The 26,767-nt window shown below is 42.2% G+C and overlaps 4 protein-coding genes across 8 annotated transcripts in view; 1 reads left to right on the forward strand and 3 right to left on the reverse strand.

Moving 5' to 3' along the window:
• Positions 1 to 26,767, reverse strand: part of sowahb (sosondowah ankyrin repeat domain family member B) — a 236,346-nt gene that overhangs the window by 199,467 nt on the left and 10,112 nt on the right. The window lies entirely within an intron of this gene.
• LOC306837509 (excitatory amino acid transporter 3-like) lies at positions 38 to 19,538 on the forward strand. 3 transcript variants are annotated; one of them, XM_079365238.1, is made up of 14 exons: positions 38 to 52; positions 13,463 to 13,514; positions 14,922 to 15,059; positions 15,730 to 15,822; positions 16,199 to 16,310; positions 16,409 to 16,451; positions 16,537 to 16,596; positions 16,681 to 16,862; positions 17,125 to 17,232; positions 17,818 to 17,940; positions 18,083 to 18,274; positions 18,400 to 18,534; positions 19,158 to 19,283; positions 19,383 to 19,538. In XM_079365238.1, exons 2-14 carry the CDS (start codon positions 13,463 to 13,465, stop codon positions 19,411 to 19,413), a joined length of 1,395 nt encoding a protein of 464 aa, XP_079221364.1. In that variant the 5' UTR covers positions 38 to 52; the 3' UTR covers positions 19,414 to 19,538. The 3 variants fall into 3 exon arrangements, with proteins under 3 accessions (XP_079221364.1, XP_079221363.1, XP_079221365.1); XM_079365237.1 differs by lacking the exon at positions 38 to 52 and having other exon boundaries at positions 13,435 to 13,514; XM_079365239.1 differs by lacking the exons at positions 38 to 52; positions 13,463 to 13,514; positions 14,922 to 15,059 and adding an exon at positions 15,174 to 15,255.
• On the reverse strand, positions 3,564 to 11,223 carry nars1 (asparaginyl-tRNA synthetase 1). Of its 2 annotated transcripts, none has more exons than XM_079365233.1 (15): positions 11,052 to 11,223; positions 9,881 to 9,963; positions 9,672 to 9,737; positions 9,455 to 9,547; positions 9,238 to 9,327; positions 8,770 to 8,848; positions 8,608 to 8,678; positions 8,058 to 8,144; positions 7,508 to 7,729; positions 6,700 to 6,899; positions 6,400 to 6,535; positions 6,103 to 6,216; positions 5,827 to 5,958; positions 5,338 to 5,469; positions 3,564 to 4,826 (listed from the first exon to the last, which is right to left on the reverse strand). In XM_079365233.1, exons 1-15 carry the CDS (start codon positions 11,071 to 11,073, stop codon positions 4,695 to 4,697), a joined length of 1,659 nt encoding a protein of 552 aa, XP_079221359.1. In that variant the 5' UTR covers positions 11,074 to 11,223; the 3' UTR covers positions 3,564 to 4,694. The 2 variants fall into 2 exon arrangements, with proteins under 2 accessions (XP_079221359.1, XP_079221358.1); XM_079365232.1 differs by having other exon boundaries at positions 11,031 to 11,223.
• Positions 21,231 to 25,311, reverse strand: txnl1 (thioredoxin-like 1). The gene is made up of 8 exons (XM_079365251.1): positions 25,006 to 25,311; positions 24,024 to 24,120; positions 23,761 to 23,934; positions 22,673 to 22,795; positions 22,440 to 22,509; positions 22,084 to 22,256; positions 21,644 to 21,748; positions 21,231 to 21,543 (listed from the first exon to the last, which is right to left on the reverse strand). Exons 1-8 carry the CDS (start codon positions 25,101 to 25,103, stop codon positions 21,514 to 21,516), a joined length of 870 nt encoding a protein of 289 aa, XP_079221377.1. The 5' UTR covers positions 25,104 to 25,311; the 3' UTR covers positions 21,231 to 21,513.

Raw genomic sequence — 26,767 nt, forward strand, 5'->3', positions numbered from 1 at the left:
TCGTGCTGATCACGCCCCACGCCATAGAGCCATAGTGTGTGTGTGTGTGTGTGTGTGTGTGTGCGCGCGTGCGTGTGTCAGGTGTAGTAATAATAACTCTTTTTAAAGCCAGATGTAGGGCAGATTTAAGACAATGGAGGATTACAAGTACATGAAAGTGGGGAAAAGAGGAAATCATTTATTTATTTTTTAAAGGAGGAAGGAAAAGAGAAACAAAAGCCTCCCATGAAACCATGAATGGAAGCTGGGTGCTCACTGTGTGTCGGGGATTTGTTGGGTAATTCATTGTGCACTGGAAGGACAAAGCTGCTCCACTTCTGTTGTTTTTTAACCTCTACATATTTTAAATAGAGCTTATATTTTCATGAAGCAGCTCAAGGTAATACATACACATCTGTCTACATCACTCTTTGCTATGTGCCATTATTTGTGTACATACTGTACTTTGGCCTGGTGGTCATTCATCAAAAATTATCAAAGCAGGATGGCCAGTCAGTTACATCCAAACAACATAAAATAAAAATCATAAAGGAAAATAGAAAAAAAAGTATCTAACTAAATCTGGACTTTTAAAAAAAATTAATGGGTATAATATTTAATTAAAAAAGGGTCAAACTATGAAAATAAAAACAGCTTTAATCAACAGAAAATCTCCTGTCTTTGTTGGATTGTTTCCTTCTCACATTTCATTCAACTGGAACCAGTTTGTCCATAACTCAGGCTGAAAGCATTATTTCCTTCTTCCTTGTAAGAAAAATGCGAAGAGCTCAGAGGAAGCAGAAACTTGCTTCACAAATGCTCATCTTTTCTCTCCAGGTAGAATTTTAAATACATATAAAATCATCCCCTGCTGCTCCCAGCACCGACTTGTTTGATATTGTTTGTTCTGCGACACTGTGGAATTTTAATTCATTCTATTTTGTATATATCTATAAGAATTATGACCATTTTGTTCATGTTTGTTTAAAAATATATTTTTTATTTTAAAATAAAGAAATTGAAAACTGTTAAATATAAAGATGAAAGACACTTTTCTTTATCTATGGTGTTCAAAGTGGCTGCAATAAAAGCGGTGACCACTGAAACCTTGTCCAGGGCTTCAGAATGGTCAGGGTGTGTTCAGGGTGTGTTCAGGGTGTGGTCAGGGTGCGGTCAGGGTGTGGTCAGGGTGTGGTCAGGGTGTGGTCTCTGGTCTCTGGCTGTCAGGCTGTGGTGTGGTGTGCCGGTTCTCTGAGACAGCAAAGCCACTGCTGTAATGATGCTCCCTGGCTGTTGCTGAGGAGACAGAGGAGCTGCAGTGTGAAGTATGAAACTGGGGTACGTCGTGGGGCTTTTCAGCTGAGGACTAGCTGCCGTAGACAGACGTATTAGTCTGATTCATTACAAGCCCGGGGAGGAGAGATGGGACAAGCAATGGACGACCCCTTTGAGGACTTTGTTCTACCAAAAATCATGGGGAAAGATAGAGATTTTCTGAGAGAAATAGACGAGTGCATTGCACAAAGAGAGCGTCTTGAGGTCTCAGGAGCTGAAACCACTTCAACAGGTGGAGCAGATCAGAGGGTACGAAGTACAAGTGGTGTCGGCCTGACAAACACATGGCTCGATGAAGAGAGAGAGAGAACGAGGCTCTCAAAAGAGAGCTAAAGGAGCTGAGTCTGGTTGTGAAATGGAAAGCGGGGGAGGTGAAGCGTCAGAGTAAGAGGTTATGGGACATCGAGATGAAATACTGGGGCACACTTTAGCTGCCGGGGCCTGACAGAAAGATAGTCAATGCCCTTCGCCAGGCGTTGAATTTAGTAATAGGATGTCAACAGCTAGAGGGCTCAGAGAGGCTGGTGGAAGAGCCAGTCAAAGAGAAGATGAAGCAGGACGCCCTGGAAAAAGACCGCATGGACCTCAGGCTGCGATTAGAGCAGGAGCAGAGGAGAGTGAATCATTGTAAAGAGTTGTTGGAGGACATTGACATGCGCTACTTTAGAGCGTTAGGGCTGCTGAGGTCTAATAGAGATGAAGTCGATGTCCTTCGACAGGAGTTACAAAACATTGAACAAATACGAACACAAAGTTCAGAGAGCTGTGAAAACACACAGCAGCGGGGCTGTTTGAGCACTGAGAGAGAAGCACAGAGGACCATTTTCCAGCACAAAGCAGCCGCCGCTGAAAGAGAGCATCTTGAGCTGGAGAATGAAGGAGCCTTGCCGGAGAGAGAAAATAATGATTTAAAACCTCCCAAAGGACGTCAAAATAAAGAGAGTTCAGACCGGCCTGTGGACACACTGGAGGCCTCTGGTACACAGAATAGGATGGGGCAGTTTAAAAAAGAGGTTAAGAAAAACTACACACAACCAGGATGAAACATTTGATATTCCGATGGTCGAGATGGGAACAAATAGCACCCTTCGTCAGGAGACGTGTAGCATCCAAAAGAAAGTCCTCCAGCAGAGTGCTCAAGGTCCTTTGAGAAAGTAAAAGCACCAAGTGAGAAGCAAAGGATTTTGGAAGTGAGGAAAGTATCTTAATATCTTAAGGAGAAAGTGGTTGACCCAAAGACCTTCATGGCCGAGAAGGTTTCATAACTTCATCAAACACTGAGGATTGAGTGGAGCTAAATTAGAGGCATCACTTTGAGCAGAAAGGTGGATGGGTTCTCTCCAGGTTCTCTGGATTCCCCACAGTCCAGCTAAACCGTGGCGCCCCCTACAGTGTAAAAGGTTCCTTTGGCCCTTTTTTTTTCAGTTTGCATGTTCTCCACATTAACTCATCTCCAGGTTCTCCATCTTCCTCCGTCCTCTGGGTACAGTCCTATCTCCCCATTTTAAAAAGTTAACTTTACTAAAACTAGAACAGAGGCTGTTCACCCTCTGTTTGTTTCAGACACCACTTCACCTCTGAAACTGAACTGCCGTTAACATAAATTAAACTGTAAACTGTGCGGGTTCGAGTCCGACCTTTGGCTTCTTTACTGCACGCAAATTTCCTCTTAATAAAACTCAAATGGCTTAACTAGCATGGAAAACATTAACATTGCTAAAGCTTATTCTAATTCTTTTTACTTCCACGTGTGTCATTCGTGTACTGATGAAATCTGAGACTGAACGTCACTCTTTAAAAATCATTTTTTCTTTGTTTTTTAACGTTTGTTTTCTGCCTCCATTCGTGATATAGGACAGAGGACAGAGTCGGAAACCAGAGAGAGAGAGTTGCTCATTTGCATCTGCAAGAAACAATGAGTCTAACTATGGATGGCTGTTTATTGTGTCCGTCCCCATCAAATAAAACACATCTGTAAATCAGAGTTTCTCATCACATACTCACCTTGCAGGCCGGCTGCTGCTGAGGGGACTTTGAAGTCTCTTAATGCATTTATGTTAGAAAGATGAAACATCAAACCTGCCCTGCAGACGGACAGAAGTACAATCAGGATGACCCAACAGTCTGTGCGCAGCAGGTCGAGTCTGAGAGGAAGTGATTCAAACGAGGACTAAAAGAAACCCTCGAACACTCGTAGTGAAGTGCAGTTTTTATTTTCACATGAAGAGGCGGAGCACATACACATGAGGTTTTTGTTTTTTTTAATCCTTCAGTTCCATCTTTGATCTCCAGGGAGCGCTCTGTGTACGTCAGCTACCAAGTGTCATGTTCCCAGATACAAGAGAAGAGCACGAAAGCAGGAGCCAAGGCGTCTGTGATCTCAGTCTGAACCAAACAGAAGCTTCACAGAAACCATCGACAGAACAGCAGATTTACAGTAGTTGTGTGTGTGTGTGTGTGTGTGTGTGTGTGTGTGTGTGTGTGTGTGTGTGTGTGTGTGTGTGTGTGTGTGTGTGTGTGTGTGTGTGTGTGGCAGAGCTGCGTTGATCATGATTCAGATGTTCTGTATCTGCACTTAAAGGTGACCAAGATGAAAAATGTAAACACGAGAGGTGCTGATGTTTCCTGCAGAGCTGCATTATACTGAAACTGGACTTTAAGCATCTTTAAATGACGGGATCGTTTTTGTCCTCAGTGCTTCTGATGTCTTCACATAAACGAGTGTGATCCTTTTATTTCCAGAGGAAACTTGGCTTGTCATTACTTTTAAAATGCATCTTCTTCGTGCAACCTCATGGCATGTGTTCTGAGAATGGAGGCGCGTTTTTTTTTTTTTTTTTTAATAAGATTGTACGGCAGCTTGTCAGTGTAACACAGAACATTTCACTCTTCACTGAATCTTTTTTTAGAAAGTATTTGGAGAAGCAGAAGTCCGGTTTTTTCGACGTTGTAGTTTGGGGGTTTTATGATGAATAGAAAGGGAATCATAGATAATAAACCCAAAGTGGAACAAGCTGTTGTTTCGCAGAAATCAAAAGCACATTTGCAATATTTAGGCTTTTTAACAAGACTGGCAGAGGTTCTGTACGATCACAGGAAACTACTTCAAGCAGCTGTTTCTTACGATTCAAGTAAGAGGCCACGAGCACAGGCCGAGGGTTTAGAGGTCAAACAAGGACGAAGCTGTGAAGACTTCTAACCGTCTGAGATGATGGAGGTCAGCCTGACTGAACTCTGCAGAAAATCAAACAGCTGAAGGAAAAACTGAAAATTCTGGGATTGACAACTTACAGAGTGCTGCCACAAGCCGGGTGTGTAACAGAATGTGTGTGTTTGAGAGATGACTGCGAGCGTGTGTGTGTGTGTGTGTGTGTGTTTGTTCATGGTCGGCAGCGCTGGATGAAGCGAGGGTACAGGCAGACGTCTCGGATGTGATGTCTGTTCAGCAGCCAGGTGAGGAAGCGCTCCAGACCCAGACCGTAGCCGCCGTGAGGACACGTGCCGTATTTCCTCTGAAACACACAAACACACACCAGCCTGTTAACGCACACCGACGCTGAAATACGGCAACACAGGAAGGACAAGCCCTCGACAGATTCATGCAATCAGCAGGGCTTCGTCACTTCTCTTTGTGACATCATCATTCTCATGCACGCACACGTCTCTATCTAAGAAGTCTGTGTTAGCAGGTCGTCACGCCTGTGAGTCTCACACGTGTCAGGTGTGTTTGTCGTTCTGAGGCTTTGTTTTGTTTTCTTGTTTGTGCATCTGTCTGCCGGCCGCTAATTGGACGGAAGCTGTGCGTTTCTGGAGAGTACTTGTGTGTTTTGTGAGCCGTTGTTTGAAAGCCTCCACATTTGGGTTGTTTGTTTTTATTAAGCTCGACGTCTGGATGACGGCTCATCAGCTGCAGGTTGTATGAACTTAAACACAAGTTCCCTTTTGAAATGACTACCTAAACAGTCTATGGTACACCGCGTCACAAATGATACCCAACACACAGGATTAGCTCTTCTCTGTTACCTGGTCGGTGTACCAGTAGTACGGGGTGGGGTCAATCCCCTCCCTCTTGTATCCCTCCAGCAGCTCCTCAGAGTCCCAGATACGCATCGAGCCTCCAACGATCTCACCCACGTTTGGCATCAGAACGTCGACCTGCAGCACGGACACACACACACACGTCATCAGGGTCACATGTTCACTGATGCTAACAGTATCACCACCATGCCTCATCCCTGATTCTCCACACAGGTGGGAGAGAAACAGACGTGCTGGTTTACAGAACTATCACACAGCCTGATATAAAGTCACCCATGTTGGGTTTTTTACTCATCGCTGCTTGATCCGAAGGCAACTGGACTAGGGTTGAAGATCTTGAAGACGATTCCCCTCTCCTACGAAAATTCAGTTTAGAGCTGAAGGAGGATTTCGGAGGAGACGAGGTGGAAGGTGTTTGTGATCTTCGACCCGTCCAGTTGCCTTTTTGGAGCGATGTGCCGCCGAGGTACGCACCGACTCGGTGAGGCGTCTGTCGTCAGCGCAGCGCTGCATGTAGAAGGATTTGATCTCAGCCGGGAAACGGCAGAGCAGGATGGTCTCGTTGATGGTGTCGGTCATCAGCCTCTCTGGAGCCTCGGGGATATCCTGAGAGATGACAGAACAGGCGAGGTTAGCTTCCACAAGGAAAGAAGAATAAGCTAGTGATGTTCGGAGGAAGATCTGAGAGACGATTAAGGAAGTGAAAAGGAATGAAATCTTGAATGATCCGTTTGTGTGTTTGGTCGTCACCTCTCCAAACTCGTAGTAAGTCCCGTCTTCCTTCTTGTAGTCGTGCTCTCGGAGCCACTCGATGGCTTCAGTGTAGTTCATCCTCTTGAACGGCCTCTTGGGAGGTTTGAAGTTCTTAGAAAATAAAAGTTAAGAATATGTTGGCATCTCAGTTAAACGTCTTAAAAAAACGCCCCAGAAACATGACTGAATGCTACCTCATCATAAAGTGCGTCAGAGTTAATCAGGATGCTACCGCTACATGCTGAGTCAGCGTTTCACACTGTCTGCTTTGAATAAACGGAGAAGGGGACGTACGGGGTTGATGTCGTAGAGAAGCTGAGCAGCAGGAGATTTGAGCACTCGGTCGACCACGTCACACACCAGATCCTCCAGTCTGGTGAGCAGATCGTCGAAGGTCAAGAAGGGACACTCGGCCTCGATGTGAGTGTATCTGAACACAGGGAACACGTTTATCAAGATTAAAGTCAAACCTGAATGCAGCGTGATCTGATTGGCTGTAACAACAACAACAACAACAAAAAGCCAGAGAGCTGAACCTTTAGAGGAACAAAACATGAAGATGGTTTGGATTCATGAAAACAGAAGAAGTCTCACTCAGACAGGTGTCTGCGAGTGCGGGACTGCTCGGCCCGGTAAGACTGGGCGATGCAGAAGGTGTCCCCCAGGGCAGGTATGCAGGTCTCCAGGTAGAGCTGGGAGGACTGCGTCAGGTACGCCTCCTCGCCAAAGTAGTTGAAGTTAAAGAGCGTGGAGCCGCCCTCCACCTGAGTCTGCACCATCGTGGGAGGAGTGATCTACAACCAGACGAACAAAACATTGGACATGGTCGTTTGACTCTCAGCAGGCGGATGGCTTTTTAGTGACACCCAAAGAGGGCGATAAGAAACCTCATGAGAGACCGAGTATTTGTTTGAGTGTTTCAAGCTGGAATTATCTGTTAAAGTGAGCGATTAGACGTGCCGGTTAAAACCTAAAGACGCCATGTCACCTGCACAGAAGGTTTCTATCGTTGCTGCCTCCATCATATCTGCAGCCGTTTTAAGAGCAGAGAAGAAGAAGAAGTGATTTATGATAGGACGCAGCGGGCTGATCATCAAAGACCAGGCGTACAGCTTTTATTTTCTACTCATCACATCATCTCTCGACTTGAAAAGGAAGAATGTGTGACCTTTCGATCCAGTAGATGTCGCCCTTGGGCACCAACGCCATAATACTCAACTCCAGCCATGACTACAGTTCAAGCGACGGTTAGCTTTAAGGTTAGATTAGATCAGGAGGGGCGCGATGGGGCGTATAGCGCTAAAAGGCGGACCAAACTGTCCTCATCTCGGGCTGCGTTGTTGTGCTAGCAGGTTAGCGTTGGTGCTCTCTGGTTAACGTGTAAGGTCGCATTGCGTTTCACCTCGTAGTATCCGCGGCTGAAGAAGTGGTCCCTGAAGCACTGCGTGACGGTGGAGCGCACTCGGAGGATCTTGGACACGTTCTCCCCTCGGATCAGCATGTGGCGGTTATTCAGCTGGACGTCCACGTCGGACTCTTCGTTCAGCAGGTTGTCTGCGCCGCCTGCCGGGGCCAAACCAATCAGCTCCCAGAAGTCACAGTGCAGCTCGTGGCCTCCGGGCGCCTGGGAGGGGAAGACAAGAACTCATTTATTTTGATTTTATTTAACCAGGTTGGTCCCGTTGAGATGAAGAAACTTCTTTTTCACGGGAGAACTGGCCGAGACAGGAAGCAGCAAACCTGCAGGATTACTGTGTCGTAACAAAAACCAAAACCAGGATTGAGAATGACTCATAACATGAAGTGACCTGGCACCTCTCCAGCTCCCAGACCAGACTTCTATACATCGGCTCACACAGGGACTTGAACCAGGGACCAGGTCCCTGCAGAGACTGTACCATGTCAAGCCGCGTGTGCGTGTCAGGTTTATGTTGTGCAGCAGGCGTGTTTACCTGTTTCCCCTCAGGAACTGGAGTGACGGTGCCGTACAGAGCTACCGTGCTCTCTGTGGACAACACCAGGCCGTTGTAGCACTGACACTGAAGACAGGAGGGAGGAAACAAGTCAGAGATAGGAACTAAGTTTACATGAAGCTTTACATGGACTCTTAAAAAGCTGTGATATTGATTGAACGTGTGCATTAGTTGATGATAAACCTCGGTGACCTCGCGGTTCCACTCAGACTATCGAGGGGGGGGGGGCCTGTTTGTTCCTTTAGTAGTTTAATGTTGAGCTTGTGTGAGGCCACAAGCTTTATGAGAGACGGGTGAAGATGTGTAAGTAGTGCACAAAGAAAAGAAGATATCTGGTCTTAAATAAAATCCTCTACCTTCATTGAGTCTGCTGTTTCACCAGAACATGTTTGATCAAAGATGGCTCGTCTTGTTAGACGTGTTAGATATCGTAGATGAAGACTAAAAATGAAAGCATCTGTGCGAGTGACAGTAGGAAAAAATAATAATAATAAAAAATTAAAAAAAGGTTAAATGGGGGAAATGTTACCAGTTTATCAGACAGGACACACTGGAGGAAACCAGTTCCATCTCTGAGCACGATGAACATCAAGTTCTTCCCTTTAGGAGACAAACACACAAACGGTCCGTCAGCGACCAGCAGCCTGAGACATGAACCTTTTCTTCATGTGTGGTGTGTGGTGCTGCTCACCCTGCCTCCTGAGGCGATGAACCCATCCAAACACTTTGACTCTCTGACCTCGCTTGGCCTCCAGATGTTGGATTTTAATCTGTAAAAAAACAAAACACGAGATTAGAGCTTTCACACAACTGGTGAGAAATGTTCTCTGAATCATCTCGTGAGTGACTTTTAAAACAGCTTTTGACAGCTGTATTCAGAGTTGTGTAACGTTAAAAATCTTGATTTTGCTGACAACTACATTTCAAAATGATTGTGCATAATATAAATGAAAATTATAATTGCACTTTTACTATCACTATTAAAAAAGTAAAGATGACATTTTTAACCTTCCACCTTTATCACGGCTGCATTCATCACTAGGCGACAATCGACCCTTATTGTTGCTTTTATAAAACTAATTATTTTCAACCCAAATCAAAGTGGAATCATATTTTCCTTTGCAGCTTAGAGAAACCAAACGACCCGTGTCAGACTTACAGCGTCAGGCTCAGGAAGGCTGGAGTCCTTCTCAATGGTGATCTTCTTGGCTTCTTCCAGGTTCTTCTCTCTCCTGTCAGTGTCCTCGGCCTGCACACAGAAACATGGAGCACGAGCGTCTCAGGGCGAGTATTTGAGTCTCTGATTACCGCGGGTCCAGAAGTCTAACTTTCTGTTTTCTGTTGCTGCAGGAGGAGCTGAGGTGAAGCTCACTCACCTCTTTCTTCTCTTTGGATTCATTCTTCGACTGCTCCCTGTTGAAGGCCTTCTTTGCATTCTTCATCTGAGTCTTAGAGATTACAGCCCAACGCTGAGGGAGGAGAGGAGAAAAACACAGAAACGTGAGGAGGCCGAGCAGCGAGCTGACGACGTCCAATAAAAAGCCAGAAAAAGTTCAGGCTTGTTTATGTAACGAGGAGACAAGAGAAACCGACCTCTCCTTCCTTCTGTGACTCTACGTAGATGGTGGGGAACGGCTCCTTCCCAACGGACAACAGAGCCTGCGAGGATTGATTCAACGACACAATGAGAAGCTGACAGACGCATCGGTACGTCTGGATCGACCAGCGAGGATTACAACAACAACAACAACAACAACAACAACAACAACATTTCACTTCAGAGGTTCTTTAAGCCCGTTTACCTTCAGAGGAGTTTTGAAAGGCTTCTGCTCCGTGCCATCTCCGTCCTGGTCGCTGCCACATTTATCCGACACGTACAGCTCACCTGAGGATCAGAGGCAGACTGACAATGAGCGCTCTGTGGTTGATGTTTACTCGACTGCTCGACGCGGATTATAAAACAATAAACGAGACGACTCTTCCCTTTCCTTGCACATCTTTAGGGTTGACTATTTACTCTGCGTTTCTTCAGACATGTTTTTGATTTAGTCTGAGATTGTTAATTGAGATGACAAGGCCTGTGCAATATACTGACTTTTGAAGATATATTGATATATTTTCAAACGAGGTAAACATTTTGTTTCTTAACTTCTGAGATTTTTAATAGTGAAATAACAATATAGAGATCTGATTTTTGGTTAAGAGCTCCTGACGTGCTCTACATTTATAAGTTCACTGGTTATAACATCACTGCAGATCTCCTCCCCTACTTAGAGCATTACAAACCTAATTAAAGCAATAAACAACAAACCTGAAACTAAAACAACCACTGTGAGTGTAAGAACGAGCATTCATGGTCACTCACTAAATCATCTAAATATCGACCTATGCACATTAAACCATAATGTAAATGTAGTTTAAAAAAAATGTACATTAACCCTAACCCTAATTTCTGGGTTTTTTTTAACTACTTGTCACTGAATTATTGTCTAATGTAGGCGTGTACTTAATCCTCTTTGTTTGTCTTTTTAACATCTAATGGAGTTAACCTCACTCTGTGTAACCACACCTCACAAGTAGCCACGAAACCGAAACTACATTTAAACATTTGACTGAAATATCTTACAGAACCTGATCCTGCTGACTATTTTTACACGTTTATAAAAACATAGACTATTAAAAATGACAACGCAAGGTCGGTTTCATTACAGTAGGTTAGACTGACAGCTGTCATGACTGAATTAAATGTCAGATATTTTCACATTTCACCCTGACTTTCATTCATTAAAAGGGGCTTCATTCACTGTGTAAGCATGCTTATTGTTAATCAAACCAAAGGCCAAATAAGCATTAGCCTGCAAGCTAAAACAAAGTGATGCAATACGCACCTCTCACATGTCTATAGGAGCTAGCTAACAATGCTACAGCTATCTGGGCCAGTTTCTTTCTTACCCACTGAAACCTGAGCCACACCTTTCGCTATCTCCGCCGCCATCTCGGTGCAGAAGCTGCGATAGTCCGCTGAGGATGGGGAAACTACTTTATTAATCTAAGTAGAAATAGAAGCTAAAACCTCCGGGAGGGAGCGACTGCCTGCCGGTGGCGTCTCTGAAGCCGTGGACTTGCAATCTAACGTCAGCCAAGACGCAGCTCAGGCGTCATCCGCACAGAGGGCGGGAAAAGGAGCGCTGATTGGCTAGTGTTACACGTCACTAAAGAAACAGAGCATTCTATTGGTGGACTCTCTTGTCAGTTAACAGGTCGACGGAACAGGACGGTCTTTCTTGTAGTCGTGATGCAATGATAAAATAAAACTGGAAATAAAACAGTTTTAATAAAAATAATAATGTTAAAATAAAGATACGATGAAAAACCAATTCAATATATATAAATAATATATATATATATATATATATATATATATATATATATATATATATATATATATATATATATATATATATATATATATATATATATATATATATGAATAGAACTACAAAAGGTTTTGAACTCACAGTGACAAAAATAAAATAAAAAAGCTGGAAAAAAAATACTTTTAATAAGAAATGATGAGTTAAAAAATTAAAATGACGTGATGAAATCAAAAATAAATATACGGAATTTTTTATTAATGTATAAAAGAATAAAAGGAAACTAAAATAGTCAATACTCAAACGGAAATCAAAGTGTGCCAATGTCACTACTTCTACAAATTCTTTTCTGACTTAAGGGGGTTCTGGTCCTCAACTGGTGAGTGGGGCCCGAAAGTGGCTCATGACCATGGACTGTAAAATGACCCATGAGTGGATGGCAGGAATGTCCATATCGCGAGTAAACGGCTCCTGTTTTCTTTCATTAACGAGTTAATTTCTTGAGAAAAAAACCCAGATTTGACTTAATGCATGAAAGCCGGAGTGTCAACCCAGAGATAAATTATAATAATAATAAAAACAGGAATGTAGCGGTCACAGGAGAACACTGTACGTTTGTCTGCTTAGGGGTCAGCACTTTATGTAAATGTCATTAAAATAACTTTTGTTGTTTGAACAAATACGAGAGGGTCGATTTGTCCCGTAGAGAGTGGTTCACACGAAACACATAATCAACTACTGACTTTACAACATGAACCGTTACATTTGGTTGGATGGTCGGATTCGTCCGTGCGCGCGCGCAGACACACGCACACGCTGCACGCTGTGTTGGACTGCGGTCAACGACAGATGGACGAATCCAACCACCCAACCAGACCTGCGTGAAGTTGGCCCCCCACCCCACGCAAAACTTCGGGGTCAGGTACCTGATTTTTGTCGTCTCCTTGGTTTGACTTGTCAGTTAACAGGTCGACGGAACAGGACGGGCTTTCTTGTAGTCGTGATGCAATGATCAAATAAAACTGGAAATAAAACAGTTTTAATAAAAATAATAATATTAAAATAAAGATACGGTGAAAAACCAATTCAATATATATAAATAATTATTTTAAAAAATATATATATATATAAATAGAACTACAAAAGGTTTTGAACTCACAGTGACAAAAATAAAATAAAAAAGCTGGAAAAAAAATACTTTTAATAAGAAATGATGAGTTAAAAAATTAAAATGACGTGATGAAATCAAAAATAAATATACGGAATTTTTTATTAATGTATAAAAGAATAAAAGGAAACTAAAATAGTCAATAAAAGGATAAACTAAATAAATCAAAGTGTGCCAATGTCACTACTTCTACGAATTCTTTTCTGAGGGTTCTGGTCCTCAACTGGTGAGTGGGGCCCGAAAGTGGGTCATGACCATGGACTGTAAAATGACCCATGAGTGGATGGCAGGAATGTCCATATCGCGAGTAAATGGCTCCTGTTTTCTTTCATTAACGAGTTAATTTCTTGAGAAAAAAACCCAGATTTGACTTAATGCATGAAAGCCGGAGTGTCAACCCAGAGATAAATTATAAAAAAAAAAACAGGAATGTACCGGTCACAGGAGAACACTGTAAGTTTGTCTGCTTAGGGGTCAGTACTTTATGTAAATGTAATTAAAATAACTTTTGTTGTTTGAACAAATAGGAGAGGGTCGATTTGTCCCTTAGAGAGTGGTTCACATGAAACATCCTTTCAAAAAGACGGGATCACTTCAATATTTGATTTTTCTGTTCTTCAAAAATATCTTTAAATGAAATATAAATGTACGATGTATTGCCAGAAGCCTATTTTTAAATGATAAACTATTCGGTTATTTTTCATTTCTGTTTTGGAGTTGCGTCATCACGTCCTAAATATGACGCAGCTCGTAACGGTAACCATGTACGTCATGTACGTTTCATATCTCTGTGGTTTGAACACAAACAGAAAGCTGAAGTGTGTGTTAGTGTGCATGGAAAGATGACCTCCTTTACTGTGTTCGTGGTGTCTAGTGCGGTGGCTGTCTACCTGGGTGAGTTCAAACCATTGACCTTAAACAAAGCCTGAAGGTCAGGGAGTTTAAATGTTTTTAACTGAAAACTAAAAAAGGTGTCGACCTTTTGACCTGCTGTGTGTGCTGTTGTAGTTTATTATTGGAGGCCATAAGAGCTCGTTTTTATTATGAGTGGTCATATTAAGAGGCTAAGTAGAGTGAAAGTCTGTTTTCTATCATTCATTTAAACAATTTTTAAAACTTTATCTTTGCAAATGACAACATTTTCACGCCTTAACAACACAGGAGGCGATATGGCCTCTGGAAGTCGTTTTGTTTCCATGGCAACGCGACAGTTCGTTAAAGTGTCCAGTTGATAAAGTTGTCACAGAAATAAGAACTTGAACACATGATGTAACGAAGCTTCGTCCGTGATAATCTGCACCTTCTAAATGGTTTAATTAGTATGTTTGGAGAGCAAAAGTTTCATCATTGGAAGTGTAGACGTTGATGTGTTTTATTTGTTGTTTGTTGTTGTTGTTGTTGTTGCTATGGTAGCCTTGACCACTCTCAATCACAAAACATTCAGGAGTCTGTTCCCGGGTTTCTGTGAAAAGAACGTTTTTTAAAACAAACAAAAAATGTGCAACTTTTTTGTTTAGTTTTTTGGTGGATACATGATGGACTTTTGTAGAATGAAGGGGAATCTTTTATTTATTTATTGAACGTATTCATTTAAAATCAGAACAGTGCATATCAATAAACATAATCATGTAAGCCAGATTGTAGCATTAGGCTAATTAGCATGTATATAGTGCCTGGGCAGGTTGGTTGTCTGCATTTATATTTATATAAATACACAAGGACAAGCAAGAAGAAACAACAACATAAGTTGTACATTAGTTGACAGTGACACACACTGTAAAAGTGTCTGTGTGATGTTCGTCGAAATTGCTAAAAAGAGAGTTAAAATCGTTTGGCCATATTTCAAATAAACAGTATCATTTAATCCTTTCCTATCTGATGTTATGTTAGCAGGAGTTTGACATCTTCTCCACATATGGAATTACATTTCAGACACTGACAAGCTGAATGTGATATGATAGCATCAGCTGTTCCCTGACCTGTGCTGTTTGAACAACAAATATAACCAGAAGCGTCTTTTTCATCGTCTGTTCAGTTTTAGATCAATGATAAAGTGTCAATATATTGAAGATTTTCTGAGTGTGTACTGTGTAACTGGAACGCGGTTAGTTTCATGTCAACAGAGATTCAATAATGACTTTTTAGAATAAGGATGGACATTTCAAAGACACATCTAACGTGGAGCAGGTAGACATGTGATATGAAAAAATGCATCGTTTTTTACTTTAAGTTTTGGTTCATTCTATTTCATTACAAATGTCCCTCATTTTAATTCATAATATTTCTCTTCTTTTCACACAGGGATTGTAGTTGGCCTGACCGCTAAGAATTTTGATCTGTCAGTCATTGACAAACATTGGATCGACCTGCCGGGAATAATCCTCGTTCGACTTATTCAGTCGATTACCACTCCACTCATCATTGCAAGAATCGTGACCAGTAAGCCTGTTTTTAACGTTTGACGGCAGCAGGGCGATTGGTTGAGAAAGGTTGAGTCAGAGTCTGGTTGGTTAATTACTTAGATGATACACGCAGAAAACAGGGAGGGAGCTGATCACCAGCACCTATGGTCAGCTGATCACCAGAGTGAGATAGAGGAAGTATCAAGGGGAGTGGTTTGAGGTTGAATGAGAAGGTGAATGAATGTGTGAAAGAACACCCGTCTTCCTGCTTGAACTTACTGAGCTTGTAACTCGAGCCAAAGTAAAAGAAAAAAGAAAAACAACCTTTCTACTATTAGACATTATAGCAGCTAAAGTCAAACAGACTCAGAATCTTGTAGAAGGGGAAATAAATGGAAAAATGTGGTTAACCTTTCCGTTCATAGGGCAGATATACAACTGGTGATTCTTCCACATGGCTCCACATATCTGCATTAAAGCTGGATCACCACAAACTGAAGAGTGTAGAGCTTCATCAAGCTCGGTTCATTAAACCATGTTTAATTGATGTTCTATCCAATCACAGGGCCCTCATTATCCTGGATATGTAACTGTGTCTTCCAAATGAAATGATTATTATTGCAGTCCTGTTTAAATGACTCATACATGTCCTCGTTGGTCACGTTATTCTTTGTTGTAAATCCTGTGTTTTACTTTTCTCTTCATAGCAATTTGCTCCCCGAGTGCTGGCCTTTCCAAACACATGGCTCTGCCTGCAGGCGTGTACATCGTCTTCACCACTCTGCTATCGATTTCTTCAGGTAAGACATGAGTACATCATGTAATGTGAGATTTTGCTTACTTACTCGTTGCTTTCGTGCACATTTCTGTTGCTGTGTTTAACGTTAGGACCCAAATGCACGACTCAGAGACAGGAATACAACTAACAGGATTCTTTAAGGGTGAATACTTCATGTAAATACAACGAGGAGGGGAAAAATGACTTCCGGGGATCCGTGAGGCTGAGAGTGATCTGTGCAGAGATTGTCTGTGAATCGTGTGGGGGCAGTGCGGGGCAAACTGGAAATCATTACCATCACAGAATCTCATTCACAAGAGTTTCCTGACCAGGACGGGCGGCCGTGTGGAACGGATGAAGCATGCACGCCATCAATGTCTCTGACATGTGTTTCGCAGGGTTACTCTTGATTCTCCTTATCAAGCCTGGGGTTCTGCTGTCTGATGACAAGATTGAGGCCGACGGTAATACCGTCTATTCCCTGACTCATGATCTGTTCGACCTACTGAGGTAAAGAAAAAAGAAGATTTTCTAAATGTTACATTCAACCTGACTTTTATTTTACTCATTTGTTTAATGATTCTCTGGCTATTCCTCACCTGTTATAGAAACATGGTGCCCGCAAATCTGATTCAGGCTAGCATCGAACAGGTTTGCTATAAGTCCAGTTTTGTGTTTTTTTTTAACTTTCAGTGGAGTAACAAATGAAATACTTAAATGATCACTTTTTTTATAGTATAAGACAGTTGTGATGGAGATTAAAATTGTATCACAAGAGCCAGGTTCCATGCCAAAGGTAAATTATTTTTCCATCTCTTTGAAGATGTTTTTGAAGATGTTGTCAGGATGCCATTTGAGTCTGTGTCCTGTCTCGTTTCAGATCACCATTGAGAGGAATGTTTTGGGTCAGTACGTCCGAGGAGTCAACCCACTGGGTCTCATTGTGATTGCCTGTGTCTTTGGAGTAAACCTAAAGAGGATCGGACAGAAAGGGGAAACCCTTGTTGGGTTAATATGCTTCACGGACAAGCTCAACAAGAAGCTGACAACCTTGATTACGTGGTAAAGTGAAAATCTCTATCTTTATGAAATGCTGAATAAGAAAACATAATTTATGCATTATTTTTTTTTAAAGATATTTTCTAGTTAGAGTTCGGTTTCTAACAGAAATCCCCTCTCACTTTGTTTTTGAATTTATACTTTGAGTACAACTACTAAATGAGAGAAATAAATTGTGTTTCTTTTGGAATAATAAAGTTGTTTGATGTTTGACAAGTCCTTCAGGTATTCCTTTCCTGTTTCAATTCTCCTGTATCCTCTCCAGGTACTTGCCAATAGGAGTAACATCCATGATTGCAGGCCTTATAGTGAAACATGATGACTGGAATTCTCTCTACAAGCTTCTGTTGTTCGTTTGTTGTATTCTCCTTGGGTATGTACGTCTCTCTTTACTTTACAATGTCTCTACAATATCTCTGACTGAATACACCTTAGCTCGTTTTGATGTGGGAACAAAAATTCTATAATGTTTGTTCAGACGACTGCTACGGAGGCATAATGAGGGGAAGAAGAGATCACCCCTCTATACTGTCTTTGGAGGTCTCAAAAGAGTCATATTAAAAAAACATGTGTTTTCAGCTGTGTTTTAAAAGTTCGTCTGTTAACTGGTGGTCAGGAGGTTGATCCAAGTCTGACGCGTCTCTGGGCCACTCAGGACACCCGAAGTCGCTCCTGCTGCTTGTCGTGTAAATGTGTATGAATGGATTAATTTAACACAGATGGACACTTTACATAGCAGTGTGTGTGTGTGTGTGTGACATGCACTGTAAAAGAGCTTTGAGTCGTGGGGAGACTAAAACAAGCTGTTCATTCACCTGTCAATCTTAAGAGTGGATTAAATCCTGCCACTAATAGATTATTCAGAGTGGGAAATAAAATGGAGCAAATTCTTTTAATGACAGTAGCACTAGTTTGTGTGTTCATGAGGAGTCACTGTGGTTTACGTTTTGTGTTTCAGACTCATAATCCATGGACTGATACTTCTGCCAACAATCTATGTTGCCGTGGTGAGGACAAACCCATGGTCACTCATTAAGGAGACCTATTGTGCATTAAAGAGAGCATTTCTCACTTCCTCCAGGTAACAAAGAATACGTTAGCTTGTGTGTAGGTTACTTATAATTATAGCTACACGTGGGGGAAAAGCTGTTTACGTTTAACAGAAGGTATTGTAAGCTTAAGATTTATTTGGTTAGATTACAGAGGATGCTTTTTGTCTTTAGCTTTGACACACTGCAGCTCTCAACGACATGCTGTGAGAGAAACCACAGCAACCCCAGAGTCACGGGCTTCGTGCTGCCCATCTTAAGCGCTCTCAACAAGAACGGCTTCGTCTTTTATAAGGTGGCTACGGCAATTTTCATTGCTCAACTCAGCGGCATCAGTCTGAGCATCGGTCAGATCTTTACTATCGGGTAAGCTGCTGTCAGATCACATCCTTGAACAACAAAATGAAAATAAAAAGCTCATAGAAATAGCACTTATGTAGGACAAAGATCTTTTTTTATACATTTGAATGTTGACTTTGTTTGTTCTGCAGGGTGATGGCAGTATTCATTAGCACAGGACCAGCAAACTTCCCAATAATAGGATCAGCGTCGACCTTCTTTATCCTCACAACAATCCAAGTGCCTGTGCAAGAAGCGTCCATGCTGGTGGTTGTGGAATGGCTGCTGTGTGTTTAACATTTGTCGTTTGTGAAGTTAGTGATCAATGAAGCTGCCGAGTTCTAGCTCTCAAGATTGTAAAACTCTGGGTTAATATGACAAAAAAGAAGAAACATTTGAGTCAGAAAGAAAAACACAAAGCTCAATACTCAGTTTATGAGACATGTATGGGGGGATTCGTTTTTTTTTTTTTTTTTAATTGGGCTATTTTCAGGATAATCCCCCAGACCCATCTGATATTGTCTGCACATTTGCTGAGCTCAATGCTTAAAAAAGCAGGGCAAAAAATGATGTTAAGTGTCACGATGTAAGTTGTTATGATTAATACTATTTTAGTTCATGAAATGATTAATTTACATACATGCTGTCGTCAGTTATCTAATTAGCTGAAGACAGCATTTTATGATGTAATGCTTTCCACCCTCTCGCATTTCTACATCTCACTCCGACGTCCAACCTGCAGAGCGTCCATCTCTCTACTACCAAACAGAGCTGGCTGACATTACACTGGCTCTGTCCCCTTTTTATAAACAGTCTATATAAATGCTGCTTATAGCCACTCTGCAATGCCGCATTAATAAGACAGCTGTTATGTTTGTTTTCACATTACTTTGGTGTGCATGTCTTTCAGAGAGCTCTTCAACTCTTTTGTTAACGTGTTTGGAGTCTGCGTTGGCGTGGCAGTGGTTGAGCACCTGTCCACAAAGGAACTGGAGACACAGGATGAGGAGCAGGAAACAGGAAGTCTCCCAGAAGAGTAGGCTCTATACCTGACTTCGTACAGTAAAGCTGACTTTACAACTTTACATAGCAGTGTTCACAGTTTGGATGTCTGTGTGCTGCTTTGTCTGCTTAGGGCAGACGGTGCTGAGGCAGTACAGGTCTAGGACGAGCTCGGTCCTGGCCCACTGGACTCCTTGTCAGCTGACAAGTCCCTTCCTGACCCCCCGAAATCCCTTTAATCCCTAATTCAAGCAAATTAAAATTGATGTGTGCAAGCAACAATAATGAATAGTTTTCCTTCTGCTTTGATTGTACAGTTAGGACACGTTTTAGGTGTGATGATCATAAATCACAGTTTGGAGAAGACTGGAAATGAAATGCTAAAAAAAAAAAAAGATCATTCTGAGGTGAAACACTTCTTTACTTAATTTAGCTTTCTGACTTTCAGGGAACGGTTCAGTTTAATTTATTTCAAACTTTATTTTCGCCGTTGTACGTTTATGTGTGACATGACTAGACTTTCAAAGCATTTCATGAGGATGGGATTAATGCGACAGGGACTCACGCAGGAACAGCCTGTTCGAGAGAGGTGTGGAAGATAACAGTGAAGTCTTCTGCACAGTGATCCTCACCTGAAAGGGCTCTGTGGTCTAAAAAAGTCCCCTGATTTAGTACACATGCAGGGACGTCGTCTGGGCCTGCAGCCCTGTGGTCGTTGATATTGGAGAGTGTTTTCTTCACGCTGGCTGCAGACAGGCACGAAGCCTGATCGTGAGGAAGGCCGCCATCAGACCTGATGATGGAAGTGGTCCAGGTAAAGGATGGATGGTTTGTCAGAGATATTTAGAGTCCACACGACTGCAGAGTTGTTTCCTCCCTTGTCAGCACATTTCGTGGAACATTTTTTGTAGACGCAGAGAGAGAGAACCAGTACAGCTGATGCAAGGAGTCCCAGTCCAATGTAGATGCCAACTCTCACTGATGGTCTCACTGATGGTCTCGGAGTTTCGGGCTCATCAGCAGCTGCCGTGAAGGACAATAAATACAACATCTTACTGAAACATTCAACTTTGAACAAATATCTGCATGAAGCTACAACATATAAGACGGTGTAAATAAAACTGCTGCTGAGAAATATGAACCACGTCACATCTTCAAATATAAGAAGAAATGAGGATGCTGGAAGATATTTGAAATATTCTCTACCTGCCATTGTAGTGGAAAATCAACGACCAATCATGTGCAACTAATCAAACACACACACACACAGATGTTTGTGTGTCAAAGTTCAAACCTCTCTCCTGCCTCTCGTACCACACAGATCCTGTCTCCTGCTCTTCATATCTCTGCTCGTACCACACAGATCCCCTCTCCGTTTTTTAATATCTCCGCCTGCTGCTGTGATTTTGTACCCTTACATGGACTGAGGCAGATAGATCCTGAGCGGAGTCATTCCGGTGCACTTAGACCAACGTGTATGGCGATCGTATAAATATGTTCTGGGAATCTTTGACGCATTCATGACTGATGTTACTTTTGTAGCTGATTTCCCATTTTGCAAATTAACTTTAAATTAAAGCAATAAAAAAAATAAACAAAGACAAACTTACTTTGAGATCTTCAATCAGCAAACAGAAAAATCCACAACACCACGAAGAAACTCCTCCGGACATTCATCGATTCCCTTAGCTTGATTCAGTTGTGGACTGTTGTTGGCTCATCAAATTGTGATAAAAAAGGCTGTAACGAACATGTTCTGCCCGTTTCATGTCGAAGCCTGAACAGCTCGAGGAGTCAGAGGTCGTCAAAGTCGCAGAACCAAATATTAACACCAGGGAAATGCAAATATCACAAACAACAACAACAACACAAAGGCATGTTTCTGTGCTCCGAGTGCTGCTGTATTCATCACAGATGATGGCAGAAACAAGACGGTGTTTGACACTCGTCTTTGTCCCACAGACGTCAGACTCAACGCACATGCCTTTGAAAAAGGATTGTGTTTTATTTACAGTGATCTTCATTAGAATTACAATACAAACAATTTAAAGGTCGACTCTCCCGGGATGAAGAATTCATTCAGCTCTCGCGGAGGTCAGCTGGAGGCTGTGTGTGTGTGTGTGTGTGTGTGTTTATATGTGTGTGTGTGTGTGTGTGTGTGTGTGTGTGTGTGTGTGTGTGGCAGCTTTGGCAGAGGGAAAGTCCATGGATGTTTCTGCAGCCTCCGATTCCTCTTCTTCTCATTCTGGCATTTGCCGTCTTACTCAGTGACTCTCCCCTTTCTTTCCAACAACCTGCACGGACACACGGCGACATGAAGGATCACACGTCAGTAAAACAGTTTGACAAACACTCGTCTTAAATCAAGCCGAGGCGCTCTGACTGCTCTTTTACCCTCTTGAAGTCGTTCATGTTGGTGGCCTGTACAGGCGTGCCGATGAATGTCAGGTAGTTGATTTTTGTCGTCTCCTCGTCTCCTTGGTTTGACTTGACAAACAACTGGCATGAAAAAAAAAAAAACCAAATTAACGACACAAACAAACACTTTATTATATTCATGTTTATGTCTCCATAAAGACAGCTTCCCCAAACACGTTAGAGCAGCGACCGACTGGTTTCAGCCCTCTGTCTGTTCATCTGTCCAGATATAAACACTTTAAAGGACTTTAAGTGTGTTCACTTTTGTGTTTTCTTTGGAGTCTTTTGGTAACCGTGCTGCTGAAATTTAACGATGGTTTGAATGTGCTCCGTTTTTGGTCTTTCTGTAGGTTTAATTGAAGCCACAGCAGGTTATATTTGTTAACCACGGCGTCGTTTCGAGTCTCGTTTCTCACCGTCACACTCTGAACGTTCTGAAACTTGACGTAGCGCAGAGGGATCAAGCAGTCCTCTTTGTAGTCCTCCTCTGAAAGCTCCAGGGCCTGGGTGGCTTCACTCCGCTCGGCGTCATCAAAACCCATCGACCGCGGGAGATTTATGAACACCTTCAGCACCTTGGGGGCTTGGGCTGAGACAAACAAAGAGGAAGAAGAGGAGGGAGAGGAAGAGACAAGAAGGAGGGAGCAAGGAAGGTGGAGAAATAGAAGGATGGAATAAAGGACGGGAAGGTTATTCCTCGGGCAACGACTGAGCTTGAAAGACGTCCAGATGAGAAAAGCCGAATGTTTAGAACAGAATTAAAAAAACTCACCAAAGTCTGAGGACAGCAGCTTCATAGAGAAGAGCTTCACCGGCTGATTAAACGCCATGGTTATCAGCAACTACACCAAATCAAAAAACAGCAGCGTGTTAAAAAGTAAGCACACAGCTGAACTGAGAAGCTTCCAGATAAAGTGAAGTGTAAAGTCGGCCTGTGTGTGTTCTTCTCCTTCGGTCTCGTGCTTTTAAGAAGCCCTGTCTTTGTCGAGGCGTTGGCGCTCATACCTGTTCGTCACAGTCGGACTCCAGGTAGGTGGAGTCTTTGATTAAGCAGTTATCGAAGCCGCAGTCGTCGCTCTCGTTGAGGCACTCGCAGCCGGCTTTGTTGACGAAAGGCATGAGGTCCATCTGAAGGCAAAACGAGAAGACACGCCCACTGTTTACATAACAACACCTTTAACTTTACTGAAGGACTGAAGAGGTTTACAGCTGGACCGCTTTAAGAGAGAGGGAAAAAAAGCTTCTTAAAGATCCGAACTCTGGGCAATCAATACAGGGCAAGAGCAACGAGCCATGACCAGGTGCAAATGAGCCGACTTTTATTCCCATGACTATTTATTGACTTATTTATTAATTATTATTAATTTGTGTTTTAGTGTGAATATTTGTTGTTTTTAACCTCCGAACGCAGAGAGCTGACATACAGAGATATATTTCATATATATATATATATATATATATATATATATATATATATATATATATATATATAGTATAGTATATTCTCTTCTGTTAAACGTTGCTCTTTGATTCTGCAGCTTCGTATTGATACGTTTCATTTAATAACTCAAAGCACGGGGAGGTCTTCTTCAAACACACTACATGCTGGACCGGAGGGAGAGGACAAAATGTTATGAAGGATCTTGAAATGGCATCATGTGAGAAGCAACAGCCAATCAGATGAAGAGTTTTTCTACTCGGACTACTTCTTCTCTTAAATCGTCTTAAATCTCTATTCATTCATTCATGAGTTAGCATCTCCATTAGCTGTTCTTCCACGTCTTTGGTAAATGTTATTTTCATGACTGTGTCGTTACTTCTCAGTAGACGCCTGTCTGAAACCGTCTCAAGCAAAAGTACAAATTCAACCATTTAAAAGAAAGATCCGTTCAATTCGGTCTTTGATTCCAGTAATCCAATCACGATGCTTCCTTATGTTCGTCACATGTCACAAGAATGGGGAAGACAAACCTGCCTAAAAAACAAAACGCCTCCAGCCATCGCTGTTGTTAATCTGAAGGGATTAAAAGTAACAAACACACACGTACTATCTAAAAGGGGAACACAGACAAGCAGAACTATCGGTCACTCACGTATCCCTTTGGAATGTCGGAGTCCTCGCTGTTTCCCGGGTCGTTCTCCGTGTGTTGTTTAATCTTCTCCTCCAGACCCGACGCGTCTGCCCCTTGGTACTGATCCACCCGAACTCTGTTCCTGAAGAACAAGAACGTTGGCGTGGCTGAGATGTTGTTAGCTGCTGCTGTCGCCTGCGAGGAAGAGAACGGAGCTTTTGCACTCATGGACTCACGCGACACCTTCTCCCAAACTGCAGAAAGACTGTGTGGGTCACACTTACTTCACAGACATTAACATCTACTTCGAGGAAGACGACCTGTGGGTACTTGGTGCTCAACATGTTGAAAGCCGGAGAAATTCGGACGCAGGGCCGACAACTGAGGGAGCAGAGCGGTTTTCAACAATGTCAACCAACTCCAAACATCAAACAAAAACCAAACAGGGACAACAATAATCTCTAAATGGTTTGTGATATTTATACAGTAAGAAAATACTGCAGCTAAAGGCAGCTTCACTATCTGCTGATCACTGATAATATCTCAATCAACACCTCTTTACACCAAAACACAATATTCATGTTTTTTAAAAACGCTTTCTTGGTTTTTCTACAACTTGACATACGTGTGTGTAAAGAGGAGGACAATAGAAAATAAACTTGAGGACTCTATGACCAACAAACGTTTTAAATTATTTGTGAATTAAAGTCTGTTTCTTCAGTCAGACTGCACAAACATGTCGTCACTGTAACAGGGACTACAACAAATATACCGATGTCAGTGTTCAGATGCTTTACAAAAGTGGCAAATAATCGTATTTTGTAGATACGCTGTAGAATAGCAACATTAAACACATTTCAATAAATGGTACTACATGTATTCATAACGCCTGTATCATGTATGTTCTTGACAACAAACAGTAAATCTCTTTTATATTCCTTATGAGGATCTTGCTTTTTTTGTTGTGGGATATCGCAAAGTGCATTTGCATGTCCAGCTGCCTGTGTGTTTGGTCAACACTTTAAATTAAATGTCAGGAAACCTTCAGCAGCCAAAAATCTGTAAGAAGTGCTAAGTCATCCCGAGCAGGGCAGCTAGTGAGCTAACCGCGGCTAGCATGCTCCTGACAGAAAACAAAGACACACATCTAAAGCTACGACCAGCTCGGACTACTTTTTAAATGTTCTGGGGGTGTTTCCCCCCTGGACGAGAGACTGAAGAAGTCGGAACTGCGGACACCGAGCGGCTTCTCGCCGTCGAGCTTACTGGGCCATCGTGAACTTCACCACGGCGAGCCTGGAGCCGGCGGCCGCTAGCTCCGGCTGAAAATCCGGGTCACTCCCGATCACTTTGACACCGACCATGGTTCACTCTGCGGCTGTCGTGTGAGCTGGTGATGTGGCACACGTTCAGGACGATAAACTGCTCTAAATAATAAATAAAAAACGGTTTTGTTTTTAGCTTTCTGCCAATGTGTTAGCTAACTAGCTGTCCTGTTTTTGAGCCACACAGTGGAGCGATCCAGGATGTGGACTCCTGATTGGACAATACACAACCGGAAAGGGCGGGGTTTCCGTCCTCTATCTTCTTCTTCAGTAAATTCTGTCCGTTTCGTCAACTCAACAAGTGGTGCTGCCCTCCACAGGAGGAACAAAAACACCCTTTGATTATCTTTTTAACACTTTGGCTCCTCTTAATTTTTTTTACAAGATGAAAAAATATATAGTTGTCCGTCTCATCACATTTAAAATTGCAATCAAATGTTAATAATCAATAGTTTTATTCTGTAGGCCTACACTTTATTTGAAGTAAAAATGTAAATGTGACAATAAAAATGAAACAACAGCGCTCACATAAATAGCTCTGAACTGGTGATTGCTTGATTATGTTGCCGTTTGCTCTGTAGTATGTAACTAACATGGACAATTGCTTGCATATGTTTCTTGTTTTATTCTTTGTTTGTTTTATTTTTCCCTCTTCCATTTTGATTATTTTATCCTTTCAAAAGCCGCCTGTGGAAAAGTGTGCTAAAACACTCAAATCAATGCATCTGGTGTGTCCAATGTAATTGCTATGTCCGCATCAAATAAACTTTAAATGAAAATATAAGTACAGAACGGTACTTCAATATGAGTCTGTGAAAATGAAAGATTCTAAAAGCTACAACTGTTAATAAGAGCCTTGCATTTCTTGTCATTATTATAAAATGTTATATTATATAAAGTTAATCTCAGAGCTAACTCCAACCTCATTAACATAGTCATTTGTTTCATCACCTTTACGTAGCAAACATTAATATGAGTCTATCATCACTCCTATCTGCTAATACTACTACTACACGTAGGTAGTGCACACCTAAAGATTAGTGTGATATCCCACTGACAGTCCAAACATCGACAGATATCTTTTGTTATTCATGCATTGGCACACCTGGCTCCACCTAGTGTTCAATTTCTGAATTACATACAAAATACTCAACGCAAACCGATAGATTGAGAAATTTCTCAAAGATAAATTAAAGCTCCAAAGAATATTATGTATCTCTGTAAATATCTCTTTAGCACATATTTGTATAGACTATATGTTGGCCTGTATATTTGTATGTTTGTGTCTGTGTGCGTGCGCGTGTACGTGTATAAACACACAGGGCTAGCTGGTTGGATGCGCGCGCGCGCGCGCGCGCACACACACACACACACACACACACACACACACACTGTGTTTTTACAGTCTATAGCACTTAGGACACCAACATTGCCTTCGTAGCGTGACGTCACAACGTGTATGACGCATATGAAGAAAGGCGTTCTGTAAGACTGATTAATGAAGTCACTCTTGACGTCACAGAACAGGCCAACCGAGGTTATAAGTAGAGGCTCTTTCAAACCAAACATTTAAAAAGAACTCTCTGGGGCCTTGTGTTCCAGGGGGGCCTCTATGGGGAGTTTGCATGTTCTTCCCTTGAGGCGTGGGTTCACGGGTAATCCGGCTTCCTCCCACAATCATCAAAACATGCACTTTAGATAGG

The sequence above is a fragment of the Symphodus melops genome (genome assembly GCF_947650265.1).
Source record: "Symphodus melops genome assembly, chromosome: 16".
Lineage (NCBI taxonomy): Eukaryota > Metazoa > Chordata > Actinopteri > Labriformes > Labridae > Symphodus > Symphodus melops.

What these genes read in the sequence shown, in the direction of transcription:
- txnl1 (XM_079365251.1), bottom strand. Translation starts at nt 25,103, where the DNA reads ATGGTCGGTGTCAAAGTGATCGGGAGTGACCCGGATTTTCAGCCGGAG. An exon ending in GCTGCTGTCCTCAGACTTTG is followed by an intron (nt 22,257 to 22,439) that starts GTGAGTTTTTTT and finishes TGTTTGTCTCAG; the next exon opens with CCCAAGCCCCCAAGGTGCTG. An exon ending in AGAACGTTCAGAGTGTGACG is followed by an intron (nt 21,749 to 22,083) that starts GTGAGAAACGAG and finishes TTTTCATGCCAG; the next exon opens with TTGTTTGTCAAGTCAAACCA.
- LOC306837509 (XM_079365238.1), top strand. Translation starts at nt 13,463, where the DNA reads ATGACCTCCTTTACTGTGTTCGTGGTGTCTAGTGCGGTGGCTGTCTAC. An exon ending in CATTGCAAGAATCGTGACCA is followed by an intron (nt 15,060 to 15,729) that starts GTAAGCCTGTTT and finishes TTCTCTTCATAG; the next exon opens with CAATTTGCTCCCCGAGTGCT. An exon ending in CTGACAACCTTGATTACGTG is followed by an intron (nt 16,863 to 17,124) that starts GTAAAGTGAAAA and finishes TATCCTCTCCAG; the next exon opens with GTACTTGCCAATAGGAGTAA.
- nars1 (XM_079365232.1), bottom strand. Translation starts at nt 11,073, where the DNA reads ATGGCGGCGGAGATAGCGAAAGGTGTGGCTCAGGTTTCAGTGG. An exon ending in GTGTCCTGTCTGATAAACTG is followed by an intron (nt 8,145 to 8,607) that starts GTAACATTTCCC and finishes TCCTGTCTTCAG; the next exon opens with TGTCAGTGCTACAACGGCCT. An exon ending in CAGTTCCTGAGGGGAAACAG is followed by an intron (nt 7,730 to 8,057) that starts GTAAACACGCCT and finishes TTCCCCTCCCAG; the next exon opens with GCGCCCGGAGGCCACGAGCT.